This window comes from Ranitomeya imitator, chromosome 2 (genome assembly GCF_032444005.1).
Source record: "Ranitomeya imitator isolate aRanImi1 chromosome 2, aRanImi1.pri, whole genome shotgun sequence".
Lineage (NCBI taxonomy): Eukaryota > Metazoa > Chordata > Amphibia > Anura > Dendrobatidae > Ranitomeya > Ranitomeya imitator.
Genome location: NC_091283.1, coordinates 215,462,843 through 215,479,991, shown reverse-complemented (window position 1 = coordinate 215,479,991; position 17,149 = coordinate 215,462,843). Strand labels below are relative to the sequence as shown.

The 17,149-nt window shown below is 43.6% G+C and overlaps 1 protein-coding gene across 3 annotated transcripts in view; it reads right to left on the bottom strand.

Moving 5' to 3' along the window:
* Positions 1–11,720: 11,720 nt before the first annotated feature.
* Positions 11,721–17,149, bottom strand: part of AIFM1 (apoptosis inducing factor mitochondria associated 1) — a 34,972-nt gene continuing 29,543 nt past the window's right edge. For all 3 annotated transcript variants that reach the window (XM_069748567.1, XM_069748568.1, XM_069748569.1), the window contains 4 exons: positions 14,920–15,062; positions 14,375–14,499; positions 13,660–13,859; positions 11,721–12,105 (listed from right to left, as the gene is read on the bottom strand). In XM_069748567.1, coding sequence (XP_069604668.1) covers positions 12,034–12,105; positions 13,660–13,859; positions 14,375–14,499; positions 14,920–15,062 — 540 coding nt within the window. In that variant the 3' untranslated portion in view covers positions 11,721–12,033. The remainder of the gene's footprint in view (positions 12,106–13,659; positions 13,860–14,374; positions 14,500–14,919; positions 15,063–17,149) is intronic.

The following is a 17,149-nucleotide window of genomic DNA, read 5'->3' as shown; positions in this document are numbered from 1 at the left end:
TGCATCACCATACCGGGGAAAGGGACCCCGCTTCCTGCGCCTCCTCTGCTGCCACACCCCCGCCACCGCACCTCTGCCACCGGACCTCTGCCACAGCACCTCTGCCACCTAGGTAAGCCTGCATGGTACGCCAGGGACCCCTCTCACGCCATACCTCTCACTGCACCTCCTGATCCCAGCACCTCCTGATCCCAGCACCTCCTGATCCCAGCACCTCCTGATCCCAGCACCTTCTCATCCCAGCACCTCCTGATCCCAGCACCTCCTGATCCCAGCACCTCCTCATCCCAGCACCTTCTCATCCCAGCACCTTCTCATCCCAGCACCTCCTCATCCCAGCATCACCCCACCTTGCCTCCTGTGACCCTGCTCTGCCACCGCCATAAGATACTGTAAATTCGGACAATAAGACGGACCCCCATGTTATAAAAAATCTTTTTTTCTGCAATTTTCACCCCAAATTTGGGGTGCGTCTTATGGTCCGGTGCGTCTTATAGTCCGAAAAATACGGTATAATGGAAACTTTAAGGGACCATTAGGAATAAAGACAATGGATACCACTTTTCGTAGCTATATTGCTTTCCTATACAGATGAACAGCATATAGACTGAGGCCAATAAAACCCACTGTTGACCTCCACTGGGACAATGGGGAACTATGGAAATGTTAAAGTATATATCAGGATAAGCTCCTGACAAACTTTGGGCTAAATGTCTAATTAAAGTGATATTTCCTTCAATTATTATTATTTTTTTTTAATAATTGTTTTCACATCATCCCATTCTAAAAGGAAGAACTTTTTAATTTCTCCATCATCAAGGCTGCCTTTGGGCTTGTTTTTTTGGCCACACAATAATGCAAATAGGAGGATTTGGAAAAAGCTTGGTGTCTAATTGAACGTAATCTTTCAAGACACATTGCTTAATATGCCGCCGACGGATTACAAAAATGACATAACATTTACTATATTTTGCTGTAATATTCTTGTGATTTGAGTCATCAAATAGTCTGTATAAAATTAAAACGAATTGTCTATGTATAGATGAGGGCAAGATGGATTGCGGCCACAAAGGAAAAGCATCTTCCTTCTTTCTAGATCTGTATCGCTTACTGCAGGAAGCAGCAACATGTTACTGCACAACTTTCTAATAATCTAATGAAATACCAGTGCAAAGCCATGACTATAAACCTGTATCATTGAAAGAAAGATCATACAGAAACACCCTGTGATGAAGAATTATGAAGCTCTTCCTCCTAAACAAAAAATATACATGGGGTAGTACCAGCAAAATCCAGAAAAAAAGGTTTCTTGGCTGTATTCTTCAGTGGGATTACTGACTAACTGCAAGATGTCTTTTTCAATGCCCACAAATATAAAATTTATTAATTTTTATATCTCCTTTATGGCTGTCGTAAAACTGCTTCAAAGCTCCTGAATATGTTCTTTTTTATAATAATGTTACATAGAGAGGGTGCAAAGTATTGAACACGTCACCTATTTTCTAAATAAATCCATTTCTAAAGGTGTTGTTGACATGAAATTATCACCAGATGTCGGTGACAACCCATCCAATCCACACAGGCAAAGAAATCCCCATAGATCTCCATAAATTAAGTTATATGTAATAATGAGAAATGACACAGGGTAAAAAGTATTGAACACATGAAGAAAGGCTCAAAAAGCCCTGGAAAGTCATGACACCAGCTGAAATCTATTGGTAATTAGAAAGCAATCCTGCCACTTAGTGAAAAATAATATCAGCTGGTTCAACTGATGGCCTATAAAAAGACATCTCATTATCAAGGTGCCACACAAGAAACATCTCATGATGAGTAAAACTAGTGAGCCATCTCAAGACCTTTGCAACCTTGTTGTTGCAAACATACTGATAATAATAATAATCTTTATTTTTATATAGCGCTAACATATTCCGCAGCGCTTTACACACATTATCATTGCTGTCCCCATTGGGGCTCACAATCTAAATTCCCTGTCAGTATCTATACAAAAACCACCAGACTTGTCACATGTAAATGGCCGGGAGCATATAAATACCACTCCCCCACTATCATAGACCACACCACAATGGTAGGTAGGGAAACTCCAAAACATATAAAACACAAAAAACCGGAGTACAGAAATCCCAAAACACATGTTTACCAATATATAAACTTTATTAACAATAAACAACAATACCATTAAAATGTATCAATTGCCATCATAGCACATATAACACAGGAGAAGATTCAAATGGAGAGCCCATAGGTACACCAGTGGGGCGGGGAAGTCCAGTTGTCCCAAAGAGATGGGCATACGTGGATAGAAATTTCAAATAGACTGGGCGCATGTAGAGGGGTTAAACCCCATAGTAACAAATAAGTAGAGCAGCTAAACATGCATAAATATGCCCCCACAATGAGCCACAGTCAAGTCACAAATTAAGGTAACTTACCCATATCAGAGGCAAGAGGACACTCCCCGCTCGACTGGCAGCCCCCTGACGCGCGTTTCGCGGATTGCTTTATCAAAGAGGGTTAGCCATTGTTTGCTCACAATGAGGTTTAAATAGGGCGTATGCCGAAAATCTCAATGGCACATCGGCGCACGCGCATCCGAAGCCAGGCACCGCTCCCCACCACGGCCGTCATAGCAACGCCTGCATTGGGCGGAACCCCGCCGGTGACGTCAAATAACATGCAGGCGCCGCCACAAATGACAGCCGCCGTGGAGACGGAAGCATCTAGCCCCAGGCGCGCATGCGCACGGCCATCGGCCATTTTACTGAAGACCATAGAGGCTGACATGATGTGAGGAATACCCCCATACCATCCCAAGTAGAGGGAGTGCATGTTAATACATATAAGAATAAAAATACGAATATACATAACCACATTACAGACATAAGTGATAAGTACAATTTACATCAAAACGTGCACAAAGTGCAAAGTGCATTATATAAATGACAATGAGCACTATGTAGCATACACTATAACATACAATAGTAATAAATATGCATAGTGCTTTATAAAGGATGTGCAAAAAATGCAGGGGGATCCAAAACGTCCCTCCATTGTTCGCTAACGTGAATCATAGATATGGATCATGACGGCCAAAAATTGAGGTCTCAGAGAAATTTGCCACGAATATGCTATTAGTCCCAGAAACTGCAACGAATAAGAAAAAGACAAACAATGATTAAAAACCAATAAAATCAGATATGGAGGTGAACTCAAAATAGGGGAGAAGGACTGCACGACCAAACCACCAAATATATATAAATAGTATAGTCGCAAAAGGCAGCAATAGCCCGTCCTCATATCACATACAGGAGGACAAAGGAACAGTGGAATAGGGAATTGTGTCTATATCCAGAACAATTATAAAAAAGGGGCAAAACTCAATCTTTCGTTTAGCCCCTTGGGGGCCATTGTATCAAGGGTGACAATCCACCTGCACTCACATTGTGCCAAAAGTTGGTTAAGATTGCCACCCCTGATACCCCCATGAACCATATCAATCCCCCTCACCCTCAACCCGCTGGGGTCGGATCCGTGACACATCCGAAAATGTTTCGGGATAGTTTTTAATATGGAAATGTCAGTTGCCTCCCCTGCGGCAATGATGTCTCGAACGTGTTCACGCGTTCGTACCTTTAGTTCTCTCGAAGTCAAACCGACATAAATAAGGGAGCAGGGACAAGTAGCATAGTAAACTACATAAGTGCTATTACACGAGATATACTCTCGGATTTTATATTCCCTGCTCCCATCGGATGACTTAAAGCTCTTACTTCTTTGTATATTTGAACATGCAACGCATGAGCCGCAGGGGAAGCAACCGACCCTAGGAGTAAATCCATCGAGAAATGTTTTATGTTTTTTCGCCACATAGTGACTTGCAACAAGATTATCTTTCAAATTCCTACCCCTCCGTTGTACCATACGTGGGGAAGGAGGTAGATGTGTTGCAAGAACACTATCGGTGTGTAAAATAGGCCAATGTTTATTTAAAATCCCGCGGATCCGATCCCAGCGGCAGTTGGAGGTGGAAATGAACCTTATATCTGGATCTCTCACTTGACTAGCCTTGGTAGACTGTGTTAGCAAATCCTCTCTCCGAGTTTGTTTAGCCCTACCATAGCCCGCCTTAATACAACGGCGGCTATACCCCCTGGCCCTGAATCTATCAGTAAGGATCGCGGACTGACCCTCGAAGCAAGCCTCTGTAGAGCAGACACGCCTGTTCCTCAAAAATTGGCCAACTGGGATGGCCTTGATGACAGAATAATTGTGTGCCGAGGATGCATGAAGGAGAGAATTAACCGATGTCTCCTTCCGGTAAAGATCTGTCTCAATTGATCCATCCTCGGCAACACATAAAGTAATATCAAGAAAATTAATACTGGACTTATCCCAAGCATAAGTGAATTTTAAATTAAAAGGATTTTTATTAAGGTTCTGCATAAAAGTAGATAGGCTGGTCTCGTCTCCATTCCAAATCATAAGCACATCATCGATGTAGCGAAACCAGCCTATCACTGGGTCCGCGGCATGTGCCCCGTCCCCCTGGAAGATAGTCCTCTCCCAGAACCACAAAAAGAGGTTTGCATAGGACGGGGCACATGCCGCGCCCATAGCAGTACCCTGTACTTGCAAAAAAAACCTATCCTTAAAAACAAAAAAATTATGTGTCAAAATAAATTCCCGCTTTGAGGGTCAGTCCGCGATCCTTACTGATAGATTCAGGGCCAGGGGGTATAGCCGCCGTTGTATTAAGGCGGGCTATGGTAGGGCTAAACAAACTCGGAGAGAGGATTTGCTAACACAGTCTACCAAGGCTAGTCAAGTGAGAGATCCAGATATAAGGTTCATTTCCACCTCCAACTGCCGCTGGGATCGGATCCGCGGGATTTTAAATAAACATTGGCCTATTTTACACACCGATAGTGTTCTTGCAACACATCTACCTCCTTCCCCACGTATGGTACAACGGAGGGGTAGGAATTTGAAAGATAATCTTGTTGCAAGTCACTATGTGGCGAAAAAACATAAAACATTTCTCGATGGATTTACTCCTAGGGTCGGTTGCTTCCCCTGCGGCTCATGCGTTGCATGTTCAAATATACAAAGAAGTAAGAGCTTTAAGTCATCCGATGGGAGCAGGGAATATAAAATCCGAGAGTATATCTCGTGTAATAGCACTTATGTAGTTTACTATGCTACTTGTCCCTGCTCCCTTATTTATGTCGGTTTGACTTCGAGAGAACTAAAGGTACGAACGCGTGAACACGTTCGAGACATCATTGCCGCAGGGGAGGCAACTGACATTTCCATATTAAAAACTATCCCGAAACATTTTCGGATGTGTCACGGATCCGACCCCAGCGGGTTGAGGGTGAGGGGGATTGATATGGTTCATGGGGGTATCAGGGGTGGCAATCTTAACCAACTTTTGGCACAATGTGAGTGCAGGTGGATTGTCACCCTTGATACAATGGCCCCCAAGGGGCTAAACGAAAGATTGAGTTTTGCCCCTTTTTTATAATTGTTCTGGATATAGACACAATTCCCTATTCCACTGTTCCTTTGTCCTCCTGTATGTGATATGAGGACGGGCTATTGCTGCCTTTTGCGACTATACTATTTATATATATTTGGTGGTTTGGTCGTGCAGTCCTTCTCCCCTATTTTGAGTTCACCTCCATATCTGATTTTATTGGTTTTTAATCATTGTTTGTCTTTTTCTTATTCGTTGCAGTTTCTGGGACTAATAGCATATTCGTGGCAAATTTCTCTGAGACCTCAATTTTTGGCCGTCATGATCCATATCTATGATTCACGTTAGCGAACAATGGAGGGACGTTTTGGATCCCCCTGCATTTTTTGCACATCCTTTATAAAGCACTATGCATATTTATTACTATTGTATGTTATAGTGTATGCTACATAGTGCTCATTGTCATTTATATAATGCACTTTGCACTTTGTGCACGTTTTGATGTAAATTGTACTTATCACTTATGTCTGTAATGTGGTTATGTATATTCGTATTTTTATTCTTATATGTATTAACATGCACTCCCTCTACTTGGGATGGTATGGGGGTATTCCTCACATCATGTCAGCCTCTATGGTCTTCAGTAAAATGGCCGATGGCCGTGCGCATGCGCGCCTGGGGCTAGATGCTTCCGTCTCCACGGCGGCTGTCATTTGTGGCGGCGCCTGCATGTTATTTGACGTCACCGGCGGGGTTCCGCCCAATGCAGGCGTTGCTATGACGGCCGTGGTGGGGAGCGGTGCCTGGCTTCGGATGCGCGTGCGCCGATGTGCCATTGAGATTTTCGGCATACGCCCTATTTAAACCTCATTGTGAGCAAACAATGGCTAACCCTCTTTGATAAAGCAATCCGCGAAACGCGCGTCAGGGGGCTGCCAGTCGAGCGGGGAGTGTCCTCTTGCCTCTGATATGGGTAAGTTACCTTAATTTGTGACTTGACTGTGGCTCATTGTGGGGGCATATTTATGCATGTTTAGCTGCTCTACTTATTTGTTACTATGGGGTTTAACCCCTCTACATGCGCCCAGTCTATTTGAAATTTCTATCCACGTATGCCCATCTCTTTGGGACAACTGGACTTCCCCGCCCCACTGGTATACCTATGGGCTCTCCATTTGAATCTTCTCCTGTGTTATATGTGCTATGATGGCAATTGATACATTTTAATGGTATTGTTGTTTATTGTTAATAAAGTTTATATATTGGTAAACATGTGTTTTGGGATTTCTGTACTCCGGTTTTTTGTGTTTTATTCCCTGTCAGTATGTCTTTGGAATGTGGGAGGAAACCGGAGTGCCCGGAGGAAACCCACGCAAACACGGAGAGAACATACAAACTCTTTGCAGATGTTGTCCTTGGTGGGGCTTGAACCCAGGACTCCAGCGCTGCAAGGCTGCTGTGCTAACCACTGCGCCACCGTGCTGCCCGGTGACGGCATTAGTTACAGAACAATTTCTAAACTACTGAAGGTTCCAGTGAGCACTGTTGGGGCCATAATACGGAAGTGGAAAGCACAACATTTTGCCATAAACCTGCCCAAACCAGGTGCTCCTCGTAAGATTTCAGACAGAGGAGTGAAAATAATCATAAGAGTTGTCCAAGAGCAATTTATGAAGAGCTACAGAAAGACCTGAAATCAGCAGGTACAATTGTTTAAAATAAAACAATAAGTAAGTTACTGAACCTCCTTGCATGCTCAGAACACAACCTCTTTGTCCTATATGCATGCTCACCAAGCAAGACTCCATTGCTGAACAAAGATTATGTTCAAGGCTGTTTAAAGTTTGCTCAACAACATTTAGTCAAGCCTATGAAATACTGGGAGAATATAGTCTGGTCAGATGAGAGTAAAAACTGAACTCTTTGGATGCCATAATACACCGTGTTTGGAGGCCAAAAGGCACTGCATATCACCCCAAAACACCAAACCAACAGTGAAGTTTGCAGGTGGGAACATCATGATGTGGGCTGTTTTTCAACATACGGCATTGGCAAACTTCATATGACTGATAGAAGGATGAATGTACAAATGTACCAGGACATTCTTGATAAAAATCTGCTGCCATATATCAGGATGATAAAGATGAAACAAGGGTGGACATGTCACAGCAAGACAATGATCCCAAACACACAGCCAAGGAGACTCTCTACTGGTTTCAGAGAAAGAAAATAAAGCTGCTAGAATGGCGGAACCAATCACCGGACCGCACTAGGCGGCATTAGCCAATGCTCAATTTTGAAACTCAAACCCCTGTCCCGCATGTTTGGTGCCTGTTACACAGCCAATAGGCATGGGAGGATTGCCTGCAAGTCTCTGTAATGCTGTAGACTTCTTGCTAGTGGCATTGCTGTGATTGGCTTGCCGGATGACATCATCAGGACAGGATCCACCACGCTCGGCACACTGACGCCATTGCACAGTTCAGGGACAGTTATTGTTAGAGGGAGAGAGTGCTTGTCCAGGGCTGTCTGTGCACAGGTGAACAATTCTGAGTCCTCAAGCGTTGATTCTGGTGCTGATTCTGAACCATCATAGAATTTATCTGATACAAACAGCAAAGTACAGATTTAGCCATTACACGGACAGTTGCAGGAGCAGTGAGAGTGGCAGAATACAGTGTCTAGGCCGGGGTTAGGGTTTGCAGTCCGCCGCTAAATATATATCTACTTCACGTGAACAATTTTTATGAGGGGGTGAAAAAATGAACTATATTTTCAACCATAGAGTACTATGTGCTTTGTGGTACATTTCGGTGGTGTAGAAAACTCCAAAAAAAAGCTTTGAACATTTTTTATGGACTAAATTAGTCATCTATACAGTGTAATGTGCTTAGTGGGTGACAAAGATGGCAGAGTCAGGTGAAAATCTCGGATGAGTGACCAGTGGAATATTGGAGAAAGACCAAGGTGGCGCAACAGCAGAGGTGGCAGGAGCCTGTGGTCTGGAATCGGCCGCTTTCCCGGATTCACCAAGGCCCGAACCCAGACCACAGCCTTCGCCGCTGGGGTTCTTGCGGACTGGAGAGCCAGGATCAAGGAACTGCGGGGACTAGGCTGGTCAGAAGAGACAAGAAGGCGAGCCAGGACCAGGGCTGAAGAAGTGCTAGCGGGCGCTCTAGTCACAAGGTACTGACAGTTGGCATCCCAGGGAGAGGTCGCTTTGTATGATCGGCAGCGGAGAGTTTGGGACCCCTCATCACATCTCATTCAAACATCAGGCAGTAGAGACAGAACACTTGCCTCAAAGACTGCAAGAGCTGACAGCTGGAACCAGGGTCACGCTCCTCAAAATGAAGAGGCAAAAAATAAAAAAACAAATCGCTGGTATGCGGTGGGTCTGATCCGAGAAGGAAGGGAGCAGGATGAACCTTTCTTGAGGAATAAATGGGCCTTGGAGAGGCTCCTCCAGGTGGCTCGAGATGGGGCTACTGTCCTTACAGTTTAACACGGTTCTGGTTCAATTACGGTGGTAATACTCCATAAAAAGCATTTCAAGTATTTCTGGATTCAATTACTCATCCATACAGTATTACAGGGTTTGCAATACATTATGGTGGTATATAACACTCCTAAAAAAGCGCTGAAAAATGTCTGAATTCAATTAGTCAGCCATCAACTATTAGGTGCTTTCTGTAACATTATAGTTGTGTATAACACTTTAAAAAAAAATAAAGTTCAAAAATGTGTCATATGTTGTGCGCAAGTGCTCGCTACTCAAGTTTGCACCGGGTGCTCCGGTATGCACCAAGTATCGAGGGTGCATCATGAGTGACCCTGGTGCTAACTTGAGTAGCGATCACTTGCGCTCAACACTGGTCGTCATATCGTGTGTGTGTGTGTGTGTGTGCGCGTGCGTATATATATATATATATATACACACACACACACACACAATATGGCGACCAGTGTTATATATATATTTTTTTTACTTAACCCCAAACACTACACCTAGCTAAACACTAACCCAATTGCAAAAAATGAAAGAAAAATTATAAAAATATATAATCTGACTAAGGGGATAACAGACTAGTTTTTGGCTTTTGATCACTGTGAAAGGGTCTATCACCGATCAAAATGTCCCAGGAAGCTGAAACCCCGGAGATTTCAGATGCTAGGGGGCACTATAACCTTATTCTAGACCGACGTTTTAAAAGGGCAATGAGGGAATAAGGCCCCTTAACGGCCACCGATTTAATGCATATTGGCGGTCATTAAAGGGATAAAGGCATCACAGCAAATAAATAGCTCATTCAGAAGGAAGAGTCCACTTCCTATCAGATTCTGGCTGCGACTGCCAACCCCGGAGGTCTCGTCTTCCTCCCAGGTACAGCTCACATTTTGGCTGGTACTAAGCACCTCCAGCTCAGCATCCCCAGCATACAGAGCACTGAAGTGAACACATGTCCTGGTTCATAGTAAAGGCTAGCCAGGCGCATCTAATCAAGAGCTGCAGAGCTAGGATTTAACTCTGTCCTACCTGACTTTCCTAGTTTGAAATGACCATCCCTTGTAGCATGTGCAGACAGCCAACACTATGGCTATAATAGAAAAGTAGTTATTTAGATCTCCGAATCATGGAATTTAACACCCCCCCCCCACCCTAATAAAATCTAATACAGTACAAGGCACGTGAATCTTTTCACTTGCCTTGCATGCTTGATGGCATACATACGATTTTGCAAAAATGTCTGCCACAAATAGGCTTTTTGTTTTACTGAGCTGTCATCTCGATCAGAGCAAGATTTGCTTTAGTGTTAAATGGTGATAAAGACCAATTGAAAGCCACTGTTAATCTTAAACATCTCTACAAGTTTCCAGAGGCATATCAGGGGGTGATTGTTTAAAAAAAAAAAAAAAAAGGAGTCCAAGCCTCAAGACAAGAAGCTCCAGCACTCAAATAAAAATTATAGACCACATTGAAAATCCAAAGAATCCACACCGATTCCAAAACATGATACTTACCTGTATTAAGTAACGCATTATAGATCTGACAAACAACAAGCATGGCATCAATCCAAGCTTTGGTATTTTATGCCTAATTCATTGTCATTATTCTTTGTTGCACATGTAGTTCCAATATAATTAGCCTCCAGGAGGTGAAAGGTAACGCTCGGCTGTGGCTAAAAGCACCAAGTGCGTGAATTTCGGGCGGATGGATTCTGTGATTTGTATGTTACTAGTGGAATGAAGGAGGGTCGACGTCTTCTGCAAACTGTAACGTGGTCCCGTTACTCCTTGATCATCCCGGTGAGCAGTTTCTGTACTTTTTTTGGCTGCGACTAAAGCCCGAAATAACAGCCAGGATCTTAAGGTACCTTCACACATAAAGATTTCGTTAACGATATCGTTGCAACGTCACGCTTTTTGTGACGTAGCAACGATCCCCTTAACGATATCTTTATGTGTGACAGCGACCAACGATCAGGCCCCTGCTGGGAGATCGTTGGTCGTGGGGAATGATCAGGACCTTTTTTTGGTCGCTGATCACCCGCTGTCATCGCGAGATCAGCGTGTGTGACACCGATCTAGCGATGTGTTCACCTGTAACCAGGGTAAACATTGGGTTACTAAGTGCAGGGCCGCGCTTAGTAACCCGATATTTAGCCTGGTTACCATTGTAAAAGTTAAAAAAAAACAAAAAAAAACTACATACTCACATTCTGATGTCTGTCAAGTCCCCCGCCGTCAGCTTCCCTGCACTGACTGTGTCAGCGCCGGCCGTAAAGCAGAGCACAGCGGTGACGTCACCACTCTGCTTTACGGCCGGCGCTTATTACACAGTGCAGGGAAGCTGACGGCGGGGGACATAACAGACATCAGAATATGAGTATGTAGTGTTTTTTTTTTTTTACAATGGTAACCAGGGTAAATATCGGGTTACTAAGCGCGGCCCTGCACTTAGTAACCCGATGTTTACCCTGGTTACCCGGGGACTTCGGCATTGTTGAAGACAGTTTCAACGATGCCGAAGTTGTTCCCCTGATCGTTGGTCGCTGGAGAGAGCTGTCTGTGTGACAGCTCCCCAGCGACCACACAACGACTTACCAACGATCACGGCCAGGTCGTATCGCTGGTCGTGATCGTTGGTAAATCGTTTAGTGTAACGGTACCTTTAGATTTCCACATTTCACTCACACAAAAGAAACCATTTGCATCTTGTAGATAAATTTCCAAAACCTTTATTACAAATGATTCATATTTTATACAGTCCTCAAACAAGAACAATTTTCAGATTTCTTTACTTTAACCACAGAAAAGATCGATCAGACATGAAAACATTTACAGCCATCATGTTTATCACGGTGTATTGCACATGGGCAGATTTGCTCCTTCGGTCTATACATTGGCTAGACGTGATGTTCTACAGAAATCAAGATAATGTCTGATGTGACCAGACTGAAATGTCGAAAGGCGCAATGAGTTCCATTCCTTTTTTTTATCAGCTTGATTTTTTTTCTTAACATTCATCAAACCATTTATTCCTCGTGGATGTTAAAGAGTTTGGCTACTTCATTCAGGTCGGCATGACGCTCGCCATCCTTAATTATCTGTAAAGGTAAATCACAAAGACACACAATGAAGATAGATGGCGGATCAAGAGGTCTATATGAACACTACAAATGCTGAAAATGGGCGTCCAACTAAGTAATGAGATACCTGTATAAGCAGTGAACGTACTGTTCCTACCTTCCTCCGTATGCAAGGAGTATTAACAAAAAAAGAATACGTGGGCAGAATGTGACTACCCCATGTACCTATGTCATGCTGCACTGTGTATATAGGGCTTGAGTGTTGTAGGAATACTGGAGGGTGGCTCCAAAAAGAAATAATATTCTGGTGGACATTTGCAGGAAGCACATAAATTATGTAAGGGGTTAGGAAAAGACTAGTAATGGCCAGTGAAGCGAAGGGGACACGCTGTGCCACCACGGGGTAGTGAAAAGCTCCTACGAGGATTTTTGGAGCCATTTTACGAGAGCATGAAATTAGGCAGTAACAGATCTCTAGGGATGAGTACGTTTTTCCTTCTCTGCTTTCAGGCAGAAGATATGAAATCAAGGCAGTAGAGAACAAGTGATTGTCTCTAACATTAGGTACATTCGTCAACTTTAATGTTTGTTCCCCATTGACTTGATTTCGTGTTACAGCACAATTCATGGAGTAGCTGGTGAGCTAGGGGATTGCTAATGGTTTGGTGATGGAATCGGTTGGCCTCCTGGTATGCTGTGGGGGTTGATGCTTGAGCGGGGCTGGCAGATATTTCTAGTAGGTTGTCTCACGCATTAATTTTAAACAAAGTCTGATCAGGTTGTGGCAAATATTCCCCCTTGAGGAAACCAGTGGTCGTTTAAGGAGGTTTGATTAAACCAGTGTTTCTCAAACTCCAGTCCTCACGGACCCCATGGGTCATGTTTTCAGGATTTCCATAGTGTTGCACAGGTGAGACAATTCCTGATGCCTTGAAGATACTTCCACTACTTGAGCAATACTGAGGAAATCCTGAAAACATGACCCCGTGAGGACTGGAGATTGGGAAAAACTGGATTAAACCAAGGGGCAAATAAGGAACATCCCTTGGCGGCTGTTATCTAGTCAGTCAGTTCTTGCTGTCCTCTAGGCTTATTGTGCAGTCCTGGACTGAACTGGAAAGGGTGAAGTAAGCTAGAGTTGGGGGTCATCAAGTGAGGGCCCATGAGAAAAAGAAAACAGCTTAAAGTGTGGCTTAATTGTGTCATAGTGAGAAACGGTATGTATAGACAAACATGTCAGAGCAGCCTTGTACAAAGATACAGAACCCTTGTTAAAACAGAACCAGAGTCCGAAAACAGGATCCCTAAAAATCAGAGTGTGTGTGAATGCTCCTAGATATATGGCGGAGGTTGAGGGTTTGGTGTGATACTGTGTAAAGTAATAACATTGATGCGGACCCTGAAAGAAAGTGAGAATTACTTTGTGTTTTATCAGTCTAATTGATTATTTTTTTGGCATTTTTCTTTATTGCAAAATAAACAAAAATAAAACAAAATTCTAAAATTTTATATCCATTGTTCCCGAATGACAGACAAAAGAAAAGAAAACCCTCCAACTGCTTTCAGCCATACCTTGCGTGCGATCGGCATGCGGTTGAAGACGTTCCACAGCACGATGCCTACCACCACATTATCTCGTAGGTAGAAGACAACTCCCTTTCCGTAAGAATCACCCTGCTGTGCCGGAGAGGGAAGCGAAGGAGCAGCTGCAGCGGCGGCGCTCACTGGTTGCACCGCACCTTGGTCATCACTCTCGGAGCGGATCCCAGTGCCTATATCATATAGTGACAGCCACTTATTATAATCACTAGTTACATGGGATATAGCTGGCAGATTGAAAAGATTTTACTATATTTTTAGCAGAATTTATAGCCTTTATGGATCGCCCGGTCTGCCATCTGCAATTTTTAGAGGGGGGAATGAAAGCAGCCAACCTGGCGTACACAATGAGCGCACACCAATGAGGTTTTCACTCTAACACAAATACTTGGGCGCTGCAGTATATAACATAAGTGCTCTAAGGAGATTTAAAAAAAATTAAGCAAAAAATTTTATTTTAAAAGTCTAAAAAAGAAAAAAACAAAACAAAACTGAAATTGTTGTGACCTGGAGAATCACGGTTACCACACAATAGGCGCCGTAAAAAAAACAAAGCAGCGGAATTGCATTTTTTTTTCCATTTCAGCCATTATTTTGAAAAATAAGAAATGTAAAGTTGTCAGCGAAGGCGATGGATTAATGGATTGACTATACTGTGCTCATTATTGGTCTCTCATCACTTCCTCACCGCTTTCCTCTGCGGCTCTTTTCGGGGTGTCTTTCTCGGTCGCTTTGGCGAACACTCCGACCGTAGGAAGTGCGCTGTCAACAATGCCGATGGCTTCATAGCCGACGTCAGGACCCAGGTCGCTCCTGAAGAAGGCAAATCTCAAGATTACACTTTATTGGATTATATCATGTAGTACAAAACATTACAAAATAAAAATAAAATCTTTGTTTCTGGATAAAAATGCAGAGTCTGGAACTTGTGATCCATGTAACGGCCCACTAATGTTCACCATGAATGAGGGGCCAAATATGAACAGCTCCAAACCAAGGACGAACATGATAAAAAAATATCAGTATAAATGTGCAGCAGATCTGCCCCGACATTACATGCAGCCTATAACTGTTATATATTGCCAAGCCCTTCCCTCCTCCAGATCATCCAAAACTCATTAATAAGAAAATGTAACAACAAAAATAGTAACAACAAAAATGCTGCCTCACTGCGGTGCCCCGCGGACAGCGGCTATCTCCTCCTGAACACGTTTCCTCTTTGTCGCCACTCACCAGAACATGGATTGGTGCCAGTAAGGTTTAGCAGCTCCGGTCATGTTTTCTCCTGCGAGACGTCCACTCACTACGGCGTGATCGTGGTGCTCCACCCGCCTCCTGCCAAGCTTAATGTCATAGAAGCAGGCCGCGTCCCCCGCCTAGAAGAGCACAAAACACTAACAAGGAGGTCGACGTGTATAATACACAGCACATATATAACAGGGTTGAGCGAGCATGCTCGTACATAGCCATATCTGAGCACGCTCGTATATAGCAGTGTCTGAGCACGCTCGTATATAGCAGAATCTAAGCATGCTCGTATATAGCCGTATCTCAGCATGCTCGTATATAGCAGAATCTAAGCATGCTCGTATATAGCCGTATCTCAGCATGCTCGCACATAGCCGTGTCTGAGCATGCTCGTACATAGCCGTATCTGAGCATGCTCGTATATAGCCGTATCTGAGCATGCTCGTATATAGCAGTGTCTGAACATGCTCGTATATATGACAGAAAAAAAGACTGGCACATCCAAACTAGTGTGAATAGGTGCATACCAGGAGCAGCTACCTCCATATAGAATATACAAAAAAAGGTTGCACTCTATCGTGCCAAAACACGTCAAATATGAAATACATGAAATATGAATAGCAAAATTGCTTTTTGAACAATAGGAAAAAAAAATTTGAGACGCTTAGCACAGAATTTGGCCAAATAGTGTGAGCCCATCAACCATCGTCAAGGTGAGACCACCTTGGCGATTTCTGTGCAAAATTCTGTGCTAAGCGTCTCAAAATTTTTTTTCCTAATGTTCAAAAAGCAATTTTGCTATTCATATTTCATGTATTTCATATTTGACGTGTTTTGGCACGATAGAGTGCAACCTTTTTTGGTACATGCTCATATATAGCCATATCGGAGCATGCTCGTATATAGCAGTGTCTGAGCATGCTCGTATATAGCAGTGTCTGAGCATGCTCGTATATAGCAGTGTCTGAGCACGCTCGTATATAGCAGTATCTGAGCATGCTCGTATATAGCAGTGTCTGAGCATGCTCGTATATAGCCGTATCTCATCATGCTCGTATATAGTCGTGTCTGAGCATGCTCGTACATAGTCGTGTCTGAGCATACTCGTATATAGCAGAATCTAAGCATGCTCGTATATATAGCCGTATCTCAGCATGCTCGCACATAGCCGTGTCTGAGCATGCTCGTACATAGCAGTGTCTGAGCACGCTCGTATATAGCAGTGTCTGAGCATGCTCGTATATAGCCGTATCTCAGCATGCTCCTACATAGTCGTGTCTGAGCATACTCGTATATAGACGTATCTCAGCATGCTCGTATATAGCCGTATCTGAGCATGCTCGTACATAGTCGTGTCTGAGCATGCTCGTATATAGACGTATCTGAGCATGCTCATATGTAGACATATCTGAGCATGCTCGTATGTAGACGTATCCGAGCATGCTCGTATATAGACGTATCCGAGCATGCTTGTATATAGACGTATCCGAGCATGCTTGTATATAGACGTATCTGAGCATGCTCGTATATAGACGTATCTGAGCATGCTCGTATATAGGCGTATCTGAGCATGCTCGTATATAGACGTATCTGAGCATGCTCGTATATAGACGTATCTGAGCATGCTCGTATATAGACGTATCTGAGCATGCTCGTATATAGACGTATCTGAGCATGCTCGTATATAGATGTATCTGAGCATGCTCGTATATAGACGTATCTGAGCATGCTCAGGTGTGTTCACATTGCATGCCCGCTCAACACTAATCTATAGTCATTCATCATTGTACAGTAAAGGCTCTTTTCTTTTCAATAAGGAATCAGAGGATCTGTTTGCTCTCCTGATCTGTCTGTTTTAGGCTACGCTCACATTATGTTGGGGCCACATGTTTGTGGCTCCATCTGAAGCTCTGGAAAAAAACGTAGGGACACGGTGGTGTGATAGTCTGTGTAGACAGGTCACATCTGCTTGAGATGCGCAGGAGATGATCCATGAAAAATCAGTAATAGATTGTTCTCGGCAGCACAGGTCCTGTTTACACCACACAATGCGCTGCCGAGAACAATCATCTTTTGTCCAGACCAAAATACCATTGCAGCCAGTGAGTGTTTCGCTCAATCGGCCGGTGATCGGAGCCTGTTTACACTGAACGATCATAAAATGAGTGTTGCTAGCGGCGCTAACTGCATGATAATCGTGCAGTATAAATGCACC